This window comes from Microtus oregoni, unplaced genomic scaffold (genome assembly GCF_018167655.1).
Source record: "Microtus oregoni isolate MIOR12 unplaced genomic scaffold, Mior012 000043F_ref0000047, whole genome shotgun sequence".
In the NCBI taxonomy this organism is placed as follows: domain Eukaryota; kingdom Metazoa; phylum Chordata; class Mammalia; order Rodentia; family Cricetidae; genus Microtus; species Microtus oregoni.
Window position 1 is genome coordinate 11,752,050 of NW_024543210.1, and position 20,143 is coordinate 11,772,192.

The 20,143-nt window shown below is 43.5% G+C and overlaps 2 protein-coding genes across 3 annotated transcripts in view; one reads left to right on the forward strand and one right to left on the reverse strand.

The window, feature by feature from the left end:
• The window catches only part of Catsperb (cation channel sperm associated auxiliary subunit beta), a 228,535-nt gene extending 223,002 nt beyond the window's left edge, over positions 1–5,533 (reverse strand). Inside the window, exons 1-2 of the mRNA XM_041633087.1 lie at positions 4,803–5,533; positions 4,276–4,398 (exon numbers count right to left, since the gene is read on the reverse strand). The gene's annotated coding sequence lies outside the window, so the exon portion shown is untranslated. The remainder of the gene's footprint in view (positions 1–4,275; positions 4,399–4,802) is intronic.
• Positions 5,534–5,611: 78 nt separating this feature from the next.
• Positions 5,612–20,143, forward strand: part of Ppp4r3a (protein phosphatase 4 regulatory subunit 3A) — a 43,490-nt gene continuing 28,958 nt past the window's right edge. For both annotated transcript variants that reach the window (XM_041633088.1, XM_041633089.1), the window contains exon 1: positions 5,612–5,903. In XM_041633088.1, the coding sequence (XP_041489022.1) occupies positions 5,762–5,903 (142 nt within the window). In that variant the 5' untranslated portion in view covers positions 5,612–5,761. The remainder of the gene's footprint in view (positions 5,904–20,143) is intronic.

A 20,143-nucleotide genomic window follows, 5' to 3' on the forward strand; every position in this document is an offset into this window, starting at 1 on the left:
GAACTAACTCTTGTAGATGATCAGGCTGGCCTCGAACTCATAGAGATCCGCCAGCCTCTGCCTCCCCAGTGCTGGGATTAAAGGCTGAGCATGTCAACTTTTATAAAGAAAAACATTTAATTGGGTGGCTTACAGTTTCAGAGATTTAGTCCATTTTCATCATGGTGGAACGTGGTGGTGTGCAGTAAGACATGTGCTGGAGCTGACAATCCTACTCTTGATCAGCAGGCAACAAAAAGTAAACTGGACATGGTTTGAGCATATGAGACCTCAAAGCCTGCCTCTGCTGTGACACGCTTCTTCCAACAAAGCCATACCTACTCCAACAAAGCCATGCTTCACAATAGTGCCACTACCTTTGGAGATTATTTCTTTCAAGCCACCTTACCCTCATTCTTTTCTAGGGCCAAATAACATCATATTGTATGGGCATATATTAGTGTTCATTCCATGTTTCGGATAGCTACTATCCAAAGGCCTTTCTGGGTTGTTTCTGGGTTTGGGGGTTTGTTTGTTTGTTTGTTTGTTTTTGATTTTTTTGAGACAGGGTTTCTCTGTAGCTTTGGGGCCTGTCCCAGAACTAGCTCTTGTAGACCAGGCTGGGTTCCAACTCACAGAGATCCGCCTGCCTCTGCCTCCCAAGTGCTGGGATTAAAGGTGTGCACCACCACTGCCCGGCTTTGGATTTTTCGTTGTTGTTTTGTTTTTTGTTTTTTATCTTTTCGGTATTGTGAACAAGTCTTCTATGAACATAGGGGTACAAATATCTTGGTTTTAGTTCTTTTGAATCTATATCTACAAGTAAAATTGCTGAGTCATTCAACAACTTCTGTTTTGGACAGGGCATGTTGGTGCACGCCTTTAATCCCACCACTCAGGAAGCAGAAGCAGGCAGTTTAAGTAGTGTCTTCCAGGCCAACCAGGGATGTATAGTGAGAGTCTGTCTCTAAAACAAAGCAAAAACAAAAACCAACCACGTATGTGTGGGGATGGGGGTTGTTTTAAATAAAACATCCTGTTTCCAGCTATACCCAGGGCTTCTACACTGACAGTGCTCAGGGTCCCCAACATTTCCAGGTCCTGGAGAACACTCGCTTTTTTCTGCTTTTTGGATAACAGCCCCCCAATCCTCTCATTGTGATTCTGACGTGTATGCCCCTAAAATTGATGTTTAGCAACTTTGTCACTGTAAATTATTTTTGTTCTTGTAGTTTTGAGACAAGTTGACTTCATACATACGCAGTTTTTTCGTTTACATGGGTGCTACAATCTGAAGTCGGGTTCTCTTGCTTATACAGCTGCTGGGCTCTAAAGTATTAGTTTTCTATACATTACTGTTTGTTTTGATTTGTATATGTAAAAGTTAATCAACATATGTCTAAACTTAATTTCCCATTGCATCAAAAATAGACAAAATTGAAGGCTAGTTAGATGGCTCAGCAGAGAAAGGCACTTGTTACCAAGCCTGACAACCCAAGTTCTGTCCCCAGGACCAAAGGACCAAATAATGGAAAGATACACCTACACGTGCGCACACACACGCACACACACACACACACATATACAAGCACACACACGCACACACACCTGCTGCCTCTCCCCTTCGCTCCCTGCCCCTTCGCTCCCTGTTCCTCGTTTTCCCGCCCTCTCGTTCCCTGCTCCCCATCAATCAAGGGCACTCCAGTAAAAGCGTGATCTGAGTGGAATCCTGGTGTGGTGGTCATTCTTTGTCGCCGGTTGAGAAGTCCGCCACACTCAACAAGGCCACACCCACTCCAACAAGGCCACTCATCCCAATAGTGCCACTACCTATGGGCTTATGGGGGCCATTTTCATTTAAGCCACCAGGATTAACTGTTATCACACACAATACAGTAAATGTGTGTGTGTGTGTGTGTGTGTGTGTGTGTGTGTGTGGTTTAGAGAATGAACGCCAGTCTACAAACCTGCAGTAGGTGTTTTCAGACAGGGACTGAGTCTGTATTGATAAAATAAACCAGACCAGTGCCAGAAGGTAGCTGGTACTGCAGCTACAGTTTGAGAATGACCATCTACTTCAGCTAGAGGGTGAAGACCCAATCTGGATCCAAGGGTGGGTCCAGGTTCCCTAGATGGGCCAACAGGTAGATGGGAGGCAGTCAAGCAGACCAGATCAACAGCAGGAGACCCAGCAGAGACTCCAGGACAGGGAGTTCTCTGGTTATTGGATGATAATAATGATAGCTTGGTGTAGCCCATGCCATCACAGTATTCGGTATCTATTCCTTTGTGGGGTCTGGGTATTATTCCTTTCCCTTAGTCTGGCATGGTCTGCATGTTCTTCGAATTTGTTTCCCTAATGCTTTTTATTTTTATGTGCATGGGTGTTGTACCTACACATATGCACCATCCAGAGCTTATGGAGGCCAGATGAGGGCATTGGATCCCCTAGAACCTGAGTTACAGATGGTTGCTAGCCATTGTTTGTTTGCTGAGACTCAAACCTGCTTCCTGTGGAAGGGCAGTCAGCACTCTTAATGCTGAGCCATCTCTTTAGCCCACTTTGTGGTAGTTTGAATGAGAATGTTGCCATAGGCTATATCTGAATGCTTGGTGGAACTGTCTGAAAAGGATTTGGAGGTGTGGCCTTGTTGGAGGTGTGCCAATGGAGGCTGGCTTTGAGGTTTCAACACCCCATTTTATTCCAAGACAGCTCTCTCTGCCTCATGATAGTAATCCCAAAAAACAAGCTCTGAGCTATTGCTTCAGCAAGGTGCCTGTATCATGGTGTTGTTACGGTAACAGAAAAGTAGCATAAACATCCCTGATGTTCTAATAGACCCTTGTCCTCCTACATTCTCAATTCATAGGGTAGCTCCCTTTATAGTCCCAGGAATGTAATTTATCAGTCTGGGGCAAGTGGATGGTACTCGACAGATGATAAAATTTATGGGTTCATCCAAGGGGTGCAGTCATCCTTCTCCCTCAAAATGGAATCAAGAGCTGCTTGGAAAATGGGGTCTCCTAGGGCAAGACACAGCCTGAACTGTTTCATACACTATGGAGTAACTTAGAACAAGGCACAGTCTGATGTCAACAGAGATGCCATCATAGTGACTGAAGCTGAGAAGCAAGAATTTCTCTGTAACAATATTTGCTATGAACATTGCCCCAACATATAGTCCCTTGTGGTGTGTGTGTGTGTGTTATATAAAATAGCAATGCTTAAGGCCTGAATGTACACAACCGTAGGGAGGGTCTCATTCATTTCCTCAGGCATTTTCAGCAAATTTATTAAGACTGCCAACATTATCTACAGTCCTTGTGATCTAGAGTTTTACCTTCTTAACTCTAATCTTGTGGATTGCGCTGCAGATCTCATTCAGATTCCTCAGTAACCTTTTGAAGATAGTAACTTCAAAACCCACTCAAATTCTGTATTTGACTATTGTGTGGGGAAAAGTAAAAATAATTGACAAACTGACTCTTTGAGAAGCCTATACTCATGTACTGGAGAATGTCCCTCTGGGCTCCTCACTTCCTCTTAATCCCCTGTGTAGTCTATATTAAAGCTTCACTAGTAAACAGCGTCTGCTGGACACTGGCTATTCTGAAATTCTGAGAAGTGCAAATCCTGATTGGGCCTGATTCAAAGTCCCTAAAATGCACTTTTTGGGGGGAGAGGGGAGTGGGACAGGGAGAGCCAGAGTCTAGCAACTTAGACAATTTAGAACAAAACTATTTCAGAGGTGAATGACTCCAGAAGACACAAATTAGATTGTAAATAATGTCCTTTATCATCTAAGAGGCAGATACTGTCATTCTGGCTAGGTGTGCTTTATTCCAGTTTTCTTTCTCCAGCAAAAGTTCCAAAGAGGACTGAAAGCAAATCTCCTCTTTGATGGGTAAAGAATTAAAGCAAATAAGGAACTATCCAGGGTGCAGCCTCTCCTAGCTGATCTCCAAGTTCCTTTAAAACAGAGGTTCATGGGTCACAACCCCTTCAGGGATGCACAGCATATATCCTGCGTATCAGATATTTACATTACGATTGCAAAATTATAGTTAGGAAGCAGCAACAAAATAGCTTTATGGTTGGGGGTCACCGCGACATGAGGAACTGTATTAAAAGGTCGCAGCACTAGGAAGGTTGAGAACCACTGCTTTAAAACAATCAGCACACCAGTGCAACATACTGATTGATAATCTGGTCTGCTTGATAGTCCATGGGCTCCATCTAGATACTGGAAACAATTGGATTCCAGTGGCTAAAGCAACGGCTTTGTTTTTCCATACTTGCCAATTTTGTTTGCAAACGTTTTCAGACATGTCTTCCTCTTGTCTCTCAAGTTGTGGGTGAGGAAGGTCCCAGCTTCTCACATACATTGCTTTGGCCGGTCAGAGCAACATAGTGAGACCCTGTTTCAAAAAACAAAAACAAAACAAAAAGAAATTCATCTTGATCTTACAGTACTGCATTTATCTTTGCAAGGCCTTCAAGACGTGTTGTTGTTTTGTTTAACACACACACAAGCAAAAGAACATCAGCTCTGATAATCGGCAGAGAAAAGGAGGTGGGTGCTCAGAACGACCCGTGCCGCGCAATGAACACCGTGCCAAGTGTGTAGTAGACTTGTCCGGCCAGTGCGAGGCCAGCCGCGGCCCCAACGGTTTTTCCCCAGTAGCTTCTCATTTCAAACCAAGGGAAGAGGCCAGAAGCCCGTGCCCCGGGGCCGACCCCAAAGCCTCCCCCACCCAAAGCCTCCCCCCACCCCCTCCCGGGAAGCGGCGGGAGAAAGCACACAAGGAGAAGGGTGAGGTACCGGATCAGAGTCCAAAACCCAGACTGGTTCTTAGGCCGCCAAGCGACTCCACACCCCTTCCCTGCCCACAACAGGGCTGATGACGAACTCAGGGTGCGACGGACGCTTACGCAGCCCGCGCTCGCACGACACTACGTGCAGGGCAGCGCGAGGGAGTCCCGGTCCGACACCGGCGCGACTCGCGTCCCGCCTCCTCCGCTCCACCACCCCCGCGGCTCCGGGTCCGCCTCGGCGCGAGGCCTCCGCCGCAGCGAGGCTGCTGGCTCGGGGCCTGTCTCTTTAAGTGGTGGGGCCTGCGGGCCGCCCCTGCCGCCGCTGCCTAGGTGGCCCCGCGCGCCGCTTTTGAGGGGCGAGTCAAGATGGCGGCGGCTTTGACTCTGTGAGGAAGACGGAAGACGCGGTGGGGTAGAGAAGGCGGCTTCTAAGAAGACCTAGGGGTTTTCAGGTCGCCCGGGACGTTCGGAGTCTCCCCGGCAGCGCTAGCTCGTCCACTTCGGATGCTTTAAGCGGGAGGAGCTGAGCGGAGCGAAGGCTCCGGCGGCGGCGGCGGCGGCAGGGCCAGGTACAAGAGAGGAAAACATGGCGGCGGCGGCCTGAGGAGGCGGCGGCGGCGCGGGAAGCGGCTCTGCGGAGGTCATGGCGGAGGCGGGAGCAGAGCTGTGAACCGAGCTGCCCCTTGTGTGAACGGCGGGCCGGTAGGCATCTCAGCGCTGCGCGTCCCCGTCGGGGCTACCGGGCGGCCGCGCTCACCCGGCCGGACAATAGCGCCGAGGAGCGAGCGGGGCGGCGAGCGAAGGCGGCGGCTCTGGGCTCGGACCCGGGAGCGGGCCATGCGAGCGGCGGCGCAGCTCCGCGGCGGCCAGCGGCGGCACTGAGGGCCCGGAGTCTCCCGTTTGCGGCCGCCCGCCTTTCCTGGACACAGTCCCCGGGCCACTCGGGCGGGGTCCCCGGCCGCCACGATGACCGACACCCGGCGGCGGGTGAAGGTCTACACGCTCAACGAGGACCGGCAGTGGGACGACCGGGGCACCGGCCATGTGTCCTCCGGCTACGTGGAGCGGCTGAAGGGCATGTCCCTGCTCGTCAGGGCCGAGAGCGACGGTAGGTGAAGCGCGCCGGGTCCGGGGAAGTCTGGGCGGGAACGCCGCCGCACGGGGCCCCAGGCCCGGCGGAGCTCGGCGGAGAGCATGCGGGGTGTTTCCCTGACCCCGGAACCTTGCTGGGCTGAGAGTTCGAGCCGAGAGGGGCGCGGTGCGTTCGGCCGCCTTTTCGGTGGGGAAAGGTCGCAGACCTGGGACCCGGCGTGACCTTGAGAAAGGCGCCCGACGACTCCGACCCGCCGGAGTTGAGCGACAGGAGACCTTGCTTGGGGCTCTTGAAGTTGATAGCTGTTGCACACTTTTGGAGAAAGTTCTGAGCTGCTGTTTTATTTGTGAACATTCCCCCCACTGCATCTTTCTGGTCTGTAAATCTGGCAACTCCACTAGACAGAGAAATTGCTGCTTCGCCTTGCGAGGATCCCTTTGATTTCTCCGCTGTTGGTTGTCTTTTTCACAAAAAAAGGGGAAGGGTTTATTATTGTTGCCGTTTTGTGTTTTGGAGGCAGATTTTTTTTCCCCTTCTGTTTAGCTCTGGCTGTTCTTGAACTAGCACTGTAGACCAGGCTGACCTCGAACTCAGAGATCTGCCTGCCTCTGCCTCCCGAATGCTACAATTAAAGTGCACCAGCACGACTGGCCAAGAAAGGGAGACTTTGTAATTCTACTGTGGGAACTCGTGGACCTTTGGAACATTTTATTGCAAGATTTTCTGATTGCTTAAGGGTATGGTCCTCATTTGGTTCAACTAACAGGTGGAGAGAAATGGTTTTGTTGTTGTTGTTGTTGTTTTTGAGACAGGGTTTCTCTGTAGCTTTGGAGCCTGTCCCGAAACTAGCTCTTGTAGACCAGACTGGCCTCGAACTCACAGAGATCCTCCTGCCTCTGCCTCCCCAGTGCTGGAATTAAAGGTGTGCGCCACCACCGCCCTGCTCGGGGAGAAGTATTTTTAAAACTTGAGTTTTCCCTCCTGCTTTCTGTCGATTGAAACAGTCTTCAGGATTCAAAGACCAAGTTGTTCAAAATAACGGCTTTATGTTTTTTGTCTTGTTTTGACAGGGTTTCTCTGTGTAGCCTTGGCTGTCCTGGAACTTGCTCTGTATGCCAGACTGGCCTCAAATTCAGAGATTTGTCTGCCTCTGCCACCCAAGTGCTGGGATTTAAGGTGTGTGCCACAACCACCCGGCTCGGCTTCTCATTTTAAATTACTAGTTTCTTCAGGGTTTGCCCTTTTCTTTGTCTACATTCTGTGAATTTCACTTAATGAAAGAAAATATACATGTTGGGCAAAACTTTTAAAGTTGTTTCTTTGAAGTATAAATATAGTTACCTTGTTGCATTAATCGGAGGGAACAGGCACTTTAGTATGTTTGTAGTTGTTTCCTATCTAATTTATTACAAATTTATTTCAAAGATTTGTGGGGTTTTGTTTTGTTTTTTTGTTTTTCGAGAGAGGGTTTCGCTGTAGTTTTAGAGCCTGACCTGGAACTAGCTCTTGTAGACCAGGCTGGCCTCGAACTTACAGAAATACACATGCCTTTGCCTCCGGCAGTCAAAATTTTTGTAGACAGCGATCTGGAAGTCTGGAAGTCGCTGGGCGGTGGTGGCGCACGCCTTTAATCCCAGCACTTGGGAGGCAGAGGCAGGCGGATCTCTGTGAGTTCGAGGCCAGCCTGGTCTACAAGAGCTAGTTCCAGGACAGGCTCCAAAGCTACAGAGAAACCTTGTCTCGAAAAAACAAACAAATAAATAAATAGATAGATAGATAAATAAATAAATCTGGACGTCCTGGTCCTTCAATCTCTACTTTCCCTAATCCTGGGATTGTAAATCTACTTCCTTATCCAACCTCTTTGTTTTGATTTAGAGCCATTCTCTCTACCTGCCTCTCCTGCCTCAGATCCTCCTGTTGGGATTACTGGCAGTGAGCTACCACAGTCAACCAGTTTACAAAGACCTTTTGAAAGGATAAGCTTAATGCCACACTTCTTGAAGAATCTCTTCTAACAAGATTTTGTAAAGGTCTGGTGTTTTTATGCACTTTTATATTTTTATCACTCAGGAAATAGCCTCTGAACCCTTTTTTTCCGTTTGGACTTTTGACGTTCTAACTTAACTAGAACAGGTAAAATGGTTTTTATTTTTACCCAAGTGGGAAAAGAGCTAAACAAAATTACTGATTCGCCTTGTATATTCATGTTAAGAGGGAAAGCTAAGAATGGATTTAAGATGGGTGTGGTACCATATTCCTAATTCCACCACTCAGGAAGCAAGGCAGGAGGAGCTCAAGTTCAGGGCCTACATAGTAAAACTTTTTCACTAAACAACAAAGAAAAAAATGGACTTAGAAAAATTGTGGGATACTTGTGATGAAGTCTCTAGTTTTATTACTAAAGCTTTTTTCCCCCTATAGATAAATTCCAAGCAGGATTAGAAATAGAGAATATTGAGTACCTCCTATGTGCCAGGGCCTCTTTAGGCAATTCACTTGTATTTACAAAAATAATTCTTAGAACCGTTCTCAAATGTGGGTTCTATAATTAGCTGTGTTTTATAGATAATTTAGAGTCTGAGGTAATAATTGTAAGTTGGTGCAAATTCAGCCTAGGATGGTGGTCTGTATTTTAGTGAGAAATTTAGCCTACAGCTTAAAGCACTTATAGCTACTTATGTTGAATGTAATTTTTTATGCCTATGTTATGGGCTGTTTGTGTGCTATTTTATTCATGGCCTCAAGAATTATTTCAAAGGAAACAAAATTCGAGTTTACTCTGCAGATACTTTAATTTTGTTATAGGCAAAATTTCATGTATCCTGGACTGGACTTGAATTTGCTATGTAATGAGGATGACCTTTTTTTATATATATGTATCCAGTGTTCTGCCTGCATATATGCTTGCAGGCTAGAAGAGGGTACCAGATCTCATTACCGATGGTTGTGAGCCACCATGTCGTTGCTGGGAATTGAACTCAGGACCTTCAGAAGAGCAGGCAGTGTGCTCTTAATCACTGAGCCATCTCTCCAGCCCTACCTTCTATTTCTGAACATGCCTCCATTTCTTCATGTTATGCTTTCTTGCTTTATCCACGTGGTGCTTGAGATGAAACCTTGGGCTCCACTAGTGCTAGACAAGCAGCAATTGAGCCTTGGCTCAGCCCCAAGATAGTTTCATTTTATTGATTGATTGAGATAGGATCCTATCTACTGTGTAGCCCTGAATATTTAAAAGTTATGACATCGGCTACTAGTTAAGATCACCCATTATTGTTTGTTTCTCCATTCTGTTACATATAATTAATTGAGAAGTTTTTTTCCATTGTGATGGTCAACGAAGGCATTTCTTTTTTAAAACTTTTTATTTTGTGTATGTGGGTGTTTTACCTACATATATGTATGTATGTGTACTACATACATACCTTGTTCCCTTGAAGGTCAAAAGGATTCCTTGGACCCAGAGTTAGACTTTGATGAGCTACCATGTGGGTTCTGAAATCAGTAGCAGCAAGTGATCTTAACCATTGAGCCATCTCTCCAGCTCAGCATTTCTTTTTTGTTTTGTTTTGTTTTCGGGTGGTTTCAAAGACTGGCCTCAAATACTATCCTCCTGCCAGTTATTTCCTAAGGGCAGGAACTGCAGACATAAGTGTCTGCAGCTGCCTGGCAAATAGAAAGTGTTTGTGGTCTTCCATAAAGTGGCTCGTTGTCTAGTAGAAAATTAAGATTAGAGATGGGTATGGTGCACAAATTTATAATCTAACACTTCCTCATAATCTGAGTGTTTGGAAAGCTGAAGCAGAAGTATCCCTACTTCTAGATTAGTTTAAGCTTATTTCTCAAAAAAGAAGAAAGGGAAAGTATTGTGTATGGGTTGGCCCTCTAGTAATTGTGTTGTCCTGCCCGGGCAGCGGTGGCGCACGCCTTTAATCCCAGCACTCTGGAGGCAGAGGCAGGCGGATCTCTGTGAGTTCGAGGCCAGCCTGGTCTACAAGATAGTTCCAGGACAGGCTCCAAAGCTACAGAGAAACCCTGTCTCAAAAAAAAAAAATGTGTTACTCTGTCGTTGTCCCCCCAACACCCTGAAAGAATCCTTCAAAAACATTGTTATATGGTAACATTCTTTTTTCTATGAATATAAGTTTTTTGGATTATTTTTTGAGAATTTAGCATACATGTGTAATTCAGGTACTAGGGCTACATACTGATTTTTGGTTCATCCTGTTCTAAATAATGAATAGCAGTGCTCTGTCTCAAAAACAAAAATCATAAAACTGATGAAATATAAGATACTTGTTTTCTAAATTTTTGAAATACAATGGTTTGTGATGTAGGAAGTCTTTCTGTATATGTGTTACTTTTATTGTTTGATGAATAAAGCTGTTCGGGCCAATGGCTTAGCAGAGTGAAGCCAGGCGGGAAATCGGAACAGAGATATAGAGACAATAGGCTGAGTCAGGGAGACACCATGTAGCTGCCACGGGAGAGAGATTTTGGAACCTTACCAGTAGTTGATAAACAGATTAATGGAGATGGCTTAATTTAAGATATAAGAGTTAGTTAGGCCAAACAGTGTTGCAATTAACATAGTTTCTGTGTGATTATTCAGGTCTGGGCGGCCGGAACAAAAAAGTAGTCTCCAATAACGGGTTTGAACCCCGGACTGTACGTGTTAGGCAAGTGCATTACCACTGAGCTGCATCCTGACCCCTGAATTTTTTTTCTTTTCTGTTTGTCCCTCCATCTGCCTGCCCATCTGCACAGTGGTGTGGGAAGCAGGTTCTCTCCTTCTACTTTGTGGGCACAGTTGATAAAACTTAGGTTGTCAGGCTACTATTAGCTAAGTACCTTTACCCTGTGAGCCTTATTGATCACCCTTGAAGTAAACTTTGTGTTGTGTTAATTTCCTTGTTCAATGTCACAGAGTCTGCCTTAGTTATTTTTAAATTGCTGTGATAAAACTCCAATGATCAAAACAACCTAGAAAGGGTCCTGGGCTTATGATTCCAGAGGTTGTTTCTATGGTGGCAGAATGAAGGTGTGGTGACAGGTGGCTGGTATAGCAGCTTGAGAGTTCACATGTTAATCCACAAGCAGGAGGCAGCAAACACACTGGGAATGGTATGTCTTTTGAAATTTCAAAGCCTGCCCTCAATGACATACCACGCCTCTTAATACTTTTGTTTTTCTTACTACTTTTAAAACAGTTCCACTTACTGGTGACTCAAGTATTCAAACATGAGCCTGTTTGGGTGGGGGCAGGGTGAATTCAATCCCCCACACATGGTTTTCTAAGACAGTTTCTGAGTCTCAATATTTGTGGCCTCTGTGTTTCAAGCAAATCTGTCTAGGTAAATACATTTCCCACCTCTGGAGCGCTTGGTAGATCTGCAGTCCACTTTTCCTTGCTGTAGAGGGGAGGAATGTGTTACAAAGCTAGCTATTATGCCCATTTCCTGGATTTCGTTCTTACTCAGTAGGCGTCTGCTGGCAGACACACCCCCTTTTTAAAATTAGATTTATGTCTTGTTTTTTATGTATGTATATGCACCATCTGCATGTGTTTTTCGATGCCAGAAAACATTGGAAGAGGGCATCAGATCCCCTGGAACTGGAGTTACAAGTGGTTGTAAGGGACTGGGAATTGAACTCAGGTCCTCTGTGGAAAGCAGTAAGTGCTTTTAACTGCCATGCCATCTCTCCCCAAATACCCTTTTCTTTAGTAAAAAAAAAAAAAAATGTCACTTTCCTCTCAGTTTTATAGTAGGTCTTGTGTGATGTTCTGTGTTCCGGCCATGATTTAATGTTGCACTTTGTTTCCCTGTTAACTTGCTGAAGGCTAATGTCAGCCTAGCCAGTTTTAGAATTGATAAAGTGGATGTTGGCATTTCCTCATACAAAGGATGACTGCCTTGCTACATGCCAGGCAAGTGTTCTACACTGAGCTTATAAAGTCAAACCCTTGTTCTTTACTTAACGTTGCCTGGACAGCATCAAGAACAGTGTTTGGAGTGGGCATGGTGGTGCACCCTGTAATCCCAGTACCTAGGAACCTGAGGCAAGAGAATGGCTCAGTTTGAGGCTTCCTTGGCCTTTACTAAGAACTTTCTCAACCCCTTCCACCTCACCAAATATGTTTTTCCCTTTATCTCTGAACTCAAGTGATTGATTCTCCTCCCTCAGACGCTAAGTATCTTCCTGGTTTCAAAAATAGGGTTCTTCTGTTTGGTTTCTACTTAAAGTTGTTGGTGTTATATATGTGTATGAGGTTAGGGTAATGTGTATGCTTGCACATGTGGTGATCAGAAGGTTCTAATATGTGAGTTCCTACTGAACTCAGGATATTAGACTTGGCAACAAGCATAGCCCATCTCACCAGCCCTACTTTTTAAGTATTGTAAAGTATTTTTACATTTAAAAATAATGTTATTTATTATCTGAGTTACTTGTGTAAAAATTAAACAGATTGGATTTTGTTAATTGAGGCGTGAAGGAAAGGAGACAGAGACATATTCAAGGTAGCACTGCTCACTGACTACTGAGGCTTAAATTAGGCTCAGCCTAATGATATTTTGTATAGTTCTATATTGGTTGTATAGTCTGTCTCTACCTGCCCTATGATTTGAAAAAGAGACATTTGGGTAGGAAGGGTTTTTCTTAGGTTTTTTGTTTTCATTTTTGATCTAGTGAAGGGAAGCATGGCTGTTCTCCTATACTACTACTCTTGGTATTAGTATAGAATCTTGCCTACAGTATGGGGTGTATTTAGTTATCCATAGCTCAACGTCAGTCATGAAAGTACACTTAAAAGTACATTTTGAAGTTAGAGTACAACAGCTTTGTAGAAGACTAACAGTGGATTAATCAAAACCTTGATATCTGAATGTGATAACTTACACAAGTTTGAGGACCATTATAGTTGAAGGGATGAGTGTTGTAGGCAGACCTAAATACTATACCTTTAAGATTTTGTTTTTACTTTTAATTATGAGGAGAAGGGTTGTGCTAATGAGTGTGGTGCTCATGGAGGCTAGACAACGGTGTTGGATACTCTGGAACTGGAGAGTAGATACTGGGAACCAAACTTGGATCACCTAGAGCAGTGGTTCTCAACCATCCTAATGCTGTGGTCCTTTAATGTAGTTCCATTGTTTTATTAAGTACAGTGCTCTCTGGTGGCCGAGTGCATGGCGGGGAGACAAGAAAGAGGGGCCCGCACATGCAAACCCGGAACCACATGTTCCTCTTTTGGGAGCTCACTTAAATACCCTGGCATGCTGGAATTTGGAGTCCAGACCAATGCAACTCCCAGGCCAGGGGGCTGGGATGGATGCCGGGGGCTGGGGCTATGCTCCAGACTTAACAATAAGGTGGAACTGTCTTTAGTATTTGTTTTTGGCACTAAAACCAGGATCAAACTCAGGGTTGTTTGGTGCTGAAAATAAGAGCAGTTCAAGAACTCTCAGGTTTTCAGCTTCCCCAACCTCCAGCACTACGTTTGAGGCCCATTCCTGCCCTGTGCATCTGCAGGTTCTTTTCTACTAAGCTACATCCCTAGCCCAAGAACTCTTCATGCTAACTCGGCTTCTGTCATGAAGGAATATGAGGTTCATGTAAAGTTTTCCAGCTAAGAATATGTACTAGAAGTTTAGAAGTGATGGCAATTTGCATGGAATGTTGACTAAGCAGTATCATGAGCCTTATGCTTGTAATGTAGACCTGTATCATCATTGCCAAAGCTCCATTTCCTGTTAACAAATGGTTGTCAGTTAAAAATCCAAGTTACTAAGTGCTGATTTTATGCTAGATATTGGGGTTAGGCCCTTCATATAAATTTTTAGTGAATACCCATAGCATTGGTTTTGGTTGGTTGGTTGGTTGGTTTTTTTATTTAATTACTTATTTTTGGGTTTTCCAGACAGGGTTTCTCAGTAGTTTTGGAATCTGTCCTAGAACTAGCTCTTGTAGACCAGGCTGGCCTTGAACTCACAAAGATTCGCTTATCTCTGCCTCTCAAGTGCTGGGATTAAAGGTGTGTGCCACCACTGGCTGGCTTGCATTGTTTTTTCTAACCATAAGTTTTAATGTTTTGATTCTTTGGATAGCTACACACACACTAAACAAGAAAGGGGGGGGTTGTTTGTTTTCTTTATTCAATAGTGGTTTTTTGAGGTATTAGGAACTGAACTTGGGGCCTTGTACAATCACTGATTGTTGAGCTACACAACAACAACCTTTTTTGCTCAAGATTTTAATTATGTGTATGTGTGTGGATCTGTGCAAGTGAATTCTAGTGTCAGAAGAATCAGATCCCCTGGAGCTAGAAGTACAGGAAATTTGCTGGGAATCTAACTCTGGTCCTCTGAGGCATAGTGCATGTTCTTAACTGCTGAGCCATCTCTCCACCATTCTTTTTACTTTCTATTTTGAAACGACTTTCTCTCACCTGGCTCACATAGACCTTGATTTTGCCTCTTCTGCCTTAGCCCCAAGTAGCCTGTTGTCACTAGACTGGAGTCTAAAGATTTTCTTGGATTTTACAATCAAATCCCTGCTATAAAAACACTGAACAAAAGTGGGGAAAACAGCATCGAAGAAACAGTATAAAACACAATGGTTAAAACCATGAACTCTAGAGCCAGACAGTTTTAACTCTTACCCTTGCCGGGCGGTGGTGACACACGCCTTTAATCCCAGCACTTGGGAGGCAGAGGCAGGCGGATCTCTGTGAGTTTGAGACCAGCCCGGTCTACAAGAGCTAGTTCCAGGACAGGCTCCAAAAACCACAGAGAAACCCTGTCTCAAAAAAAGCAAAAAAAAAAAAAAAAAACAAAAACAAAAACTTATCTTTATTTGGTTTTGCACTATCTCTGCCCGTTTTTTCCTATATTTAAAAAAAATGGGTTGGCCGGGCGTTGGTGGTGCACGCCTTTAATCCCAGCACTCGGGAGGCAGAGGCAGGCAGATCTCTGTGAGTTCGAGACCAGCCTGCTCTACAAGTGCTAGTTCCAGGACAGGCTCCAAAACCACAGAGAAATCCTGTCTCAAAAAACCAAAAAAAAAAAAATGGGTTTGCATTTTACTTATTGTGTAAAGTAAAGTGTGCATGTTCACACGGGCTCAGGAAGAGATTGGGTAACCCATAGGAGTCAATTCCGTTTTTCCATTATGTAGGTCCCAGGGATCTACTCGAACTCACATTTGTCATGCTTGGAGCTTGATGGACCTTAAGGGGGGAAAAAAACCTTTAATTGTATGTGCCCATTCTTATTCTTAAAATATTTCTAATATGTTCGCGGCAGCCATGCAATAAGTGGCCTACCGTTTCCCACCAGCAGGAGGGCACGCGCTGCGCAGGCGGTGGCGGCGGGTAACAGACACAGAGACACAAAAGATGGGCATAAAGGTAAAATATTTATTACAGGAAAGAGAGAGGGAGGGAGGGGGAGGAGGAGGAAGGCAAAGCCCCGTGTGTACACCGGAGAAAACAGGGAGAGAGCGTTGGCTGGCGAAGGTCAGAGGTTAAAAGGAGTGGGCGTGGCTAGGGCAGGGACCGAAAGAATAACACCCATTACTTTAGAGTTCTGAGACTTTATATGACACTTTCCTGAGTAACACTAGCAACCCGCACCCTTAGCCTCAACCCATCGAAGTGGTGTGTGACAACAAATCACAAGAAAACCCTGTTTACTTTATAGGAGGAACCATGATGATCTGTTGGTTATCCGTTATTGGTATATTGGTATATTTTATCAGTGTTAGGTTCTACCAAACTCTCATAAAAGTAGCACAATATTCCACTCTGTATTCCCTTTTGGTGGCATTTCTGAATATTTTAATTAGAATACCATTGTTCTTGCTTTGGGTATCCCACATAATTTATTTGGGTTTTATCCATTAATGTTTACCATATTGGAAACTAAAACTGAGACTTATTTATTCACTTAAAAATAATGTTTGAGGAGCTGGAGAGATGGCTCAGAGGTTAAGAGCACTGGCTGCTCTTCCAGAGGTCCTGAGTTCAATTCCCAGCAACCACATGGTGGTTCACAACCATCTATAATGGGATCTGGTGCCTCTTCTGGTAGAACACTGTATACTTAATAAATAAAATCTTTAAAAAAAAAATAATGTTTGAGCCGGTCAGTGGTGGCGCACGCCTTTAATCCCAGCACTCCGGTGGCAGAGGCAGGCGGATCTCTGTGAGTTCGAGGTCAGCCTGGTCTACAAGAGCTAGTTCCAGGACAGGAACCAAAAGCTACAGAGAAACCCGGTCTCGAAAAATCAAAAAAAAAAAATAATGTTTGATATTACACATTAACAAAATAATGGTTAGATTGTTTTCTTTTCAATTTTTGAGATAGGGCCTATGTTTTTGTGTAGCTCTGCCTGTCCTGGAACTCACTATGTAGGCCAGAAATCTATTTGCCTCTGCCTCCCAAATACTGTAATTAAAGATGTGTACTATCATGCCTAGCTCTAGATGTGTTTTTTTCATGAGTTGGAGTAGGGAAGGACTGTCCTAAATTTTTACTGCAGTTGTTACTAAGTTACTCCCGTCAGAAACGTGTTGCTTTTGATAAGTCTTCTCTACGTTTTCATTAATGATACTGAAGTCTCCTGCTAAGGATCATACTAGTTATTTTTATTATTTATTATTTTTATGTTTTATTATTATTTTATATGTATGGATGTTTTGCCAACATGGATTTAAGTGTGCCACATGCATGCCTGGTGCCTGTGGAAGCCAGAGGAGGGTGTCAGATCCACTGGAACTGTGAATTCCAGATGGTTGTTAGCTGCCATATAGGTACTGAGAACTCAACCCCGGTCTTCTGTAGGAGTGTCAGCTATCTTAAACACTGAGCCATCTCTCCAGTCTCAGGATCATACTTTTTTTTTTCTCCTGTTGGGGTGGTAAATGCCTCCCACATAAAATTGAACTCTTATGTCAGGATCTATACTGTACATTGTGATAGAATTACTGTTTGGGGTCTGTAACTAACTGATATTTTAACATTGCATAATCGGAGCCTGTTTGTTGTTCTTTTTAAGATCTTTTGAAACAGAGTTTCCCTGTGTAGCTGTAGCAATCCTGAAACTTTGTAGAACCACCTGCCTCTGCCTCCTGAGTGCTGGGATTCAGTAGGCTGGACAAGTGTTCATAAATTATATAAGTGCTGTTAGATGGCAGACACAGACAGTTAGATAGACTGGCATAAATAAACTGTAAGTGCATGGCCAAAATAGTTTATTGGGTTTGTTTTGTTTTGTTTTTGTTTTTAGTTATATTAGTTAACCTCAACATTGTAGAACTGTTTTCCAAGTTTCAACCTATGTACTAACTGGGGAATAAGGCATTAGAGATCAAAGCTGGAGTTCTTTTTTTTTTTTTGAACTTTATTTATTCTAAAACATTGTGCATCTTGATCCCATTCATTTTCCCATTCCTTTGCATCTGCCCCTGCAAACTCCCCAAAATTAAAACAAAATTTAAGACAAAAAAGGAAAAGATTCAAAATCTCATCATGTAAGCTCAGTGTGGCACATAACACAGTAAGTCATGGTTAGAGGCTTCTGGTCTTTTTTTAAATTGATATTTATTGAGCTCTACATTTTTCTCTGCTCTCCTCCATGCTTCTTCCCTCCCCCAAGATCCCCATGCTCCCAATTTACTCAGGAGATCTTGTCTTTTTCTACTTCCTATGTAGATCAGATCTATGTAAGTCTCTCTTAGTGTCCTCATTGTTGTCTAAGTTCTCTGGGATTGTGGTTTGTAGGAGCCTCTGGTTTCTACTACACTAATGATACTGGGCCCTTACTGGGATTCTTCATGGATATCCTGTTGTTGCCCTGTGTTATGAACAATTTTCCCCCTTTCTGTTGTCCTGGTTCTGTGACATTACTGTGTCTGGATGATGACTGCTGACTGCCTTTCCTCTTCTCAGCATTCACCTGTTCTTGTTGCCCCGCCTATACTTCCTGCGTGGCTACTGGCCAATCAGCGTTTTATTAAAATACAAGTAACAAATCTTTAGGGGATATAAGACCATTGTCCCACATCCAAAAAAATACCCAGGTTGTTGTGCTTTTGTTTATTTGCTTGTTTTTAGGTTTTCTTTTTTTTTTTTCCAGAATTGGATTGCCTTTTGTTTTATTTTGTGGGGTTTTTTTTAGATTTATTTTTTTTTTTTTTTTTTTTTTTTTTTTTTTTGGTTTTTCGAGACAGGGTTTCTCTGTGGCTTTGGAGCTTGTCCTGGAACTAGCTCTGTAGACCAGGCTGGTCTCGAACTCACAGAGATCCACCTGCCTCTGCCTCCCGAGTGCTGGGATTAAAGGCGTGCGCCACCATCGCCCGGCTTAGATTTATTTTTTTAATAATTTTATTCATTATGTTTACAGTGTTCTGCAGGCCAGAAGAGGGCCTCAGATCTTACTACAGATGGTTGTGAGCCACCATGTGGTTGCTGGGAATTAAACTCAGGACCTCTAGAACAGCAGGCAGTGCTCTCAACCGCTGAGCCATCTCTCCAGCTCCTTATGATTGATTGATTGATTGATTGATTGATTGATTGATTTTGGTTTTTCGAGACAGGGTTTCTCTGTGGTTTTGGAGCCTGTCCTGGAACTAGCTGGTCTCGAACTCACAGAGATCCGCCTGCCTCTGCCTCCCGAGTGCTGGGATTAAAGGCGTGCCCCACCACCGCCCGGCTTAAGATTTATTTTTAATATGTATGTGGGGATTATATGTACACATGAGAGGCCTGGAACTGGAATTGCAGGTGGTTGTGAGCTGCTTGAGGTGGGTCATGGGATTTGAACTCAGGTCCTTTGGAAAAGCAAGACATACTGAGCCATCTCTCTAGCTCCCCTGTATTTTCCCATAAAAACCATTTAAGTATAAATATATATATATATGCCTTAATTAATCGCTTAAAGAATAAATTCGACCTTTAATTGCATGGCCTGAACATTATTTTAGTGGAAAATAATAGAATGTGGTTTTTATTCTGGTAAACAAATTGGAAAAATACAAAGATGGTTGACTTGGCAGGGTCCTAGGCGTTGAACTCAGGCTTGTACATGCTGAGAATGCACAGTACCACTAAGCTGTGACCTCTCCCTCTGACTTCACCATTTTTGGATGTTCTAAACATTCTGTTAATTTGCCTGCAGTTTTCTTGTGTTGTATTACTAACATAGGTCTTAATCAGTAAAATAAAAATCTGAAAATTTTCAGTAGTTTGTGATTTTTTTATAATTAATTTCACAAAAGTTGGGGGAAAAGAAGGTGGTTGAGACTTTTTTCCCCTAAATTGTGATGATTCTTATCTGAACCTCAGTAAGCCAGTTAGGGAGGATACAAGGAAAGAAAACTAAAGAAATAGGATTTGGTGGTTATGGGTAGAATCATTTTCTCTCTCTCTCTCTCTCTCTCTCTCTCACGTTTAGTTACTTAAATTCTGAAAGGATAAGAGGTTTTAAATGGAGTATCATTTAGCACTCTGATCAAGTTGATCATACACTTACTAAGTACATTTAATGCAAGAACAAAGTGAATTTAGAAATAGTAAACCTTGACTTTTTGTCAGTTTCATCACTATTTTGTATGTGTGAAGCAACTGTAAAGTGTAATATGAAGGAGGAAAGTACAAAAGAGAACAGCTGCAGGCACCATTTTTTTCTCAATCCAAAACTTTTTAGATATTCTGTCTCCAGATAAATTAGACCTGGTTGATGAGAGGATAGGAAGAATTTTATTCTTAAAATGTGTAGAGAACAGAGGAGATAGAAATAGTGGATGAGCGTAATGACACAAGCTTATAGTCTGAGCTGATCAAGAGACTAAGGCAGGAGAATCATAATTTTTTTATAGACACTGCTTGACTTCATTTTTTAAATTATGTATACAGTGTTCAGCAGGCATATATGCCTGTACACCAGAAGAGGGCATCAAATCTCATTCTAGATGGTTGTGAGCCACCATGTGGTTGCTGGAAATTGAACTTGGGACCTCTGGAAGAGCAGCCATTGTTCTTAACCTCTGAGCCATCTCTCCAGCCTAGAGAATCATAATTTTGATGTCTGCTTGTGTTACATAGTGAGAACACTGTCTTAAAACAACAGAAAAACAGGAAAGATGGGAAATAGAAGAAAATTGAGGCTTCTGAAGGTGACAACCATATTTTGTCTTGTCACTTGTCACATTGTATTGAGAGCCTTATTTGCTTATTTTAAAGTATTCTATA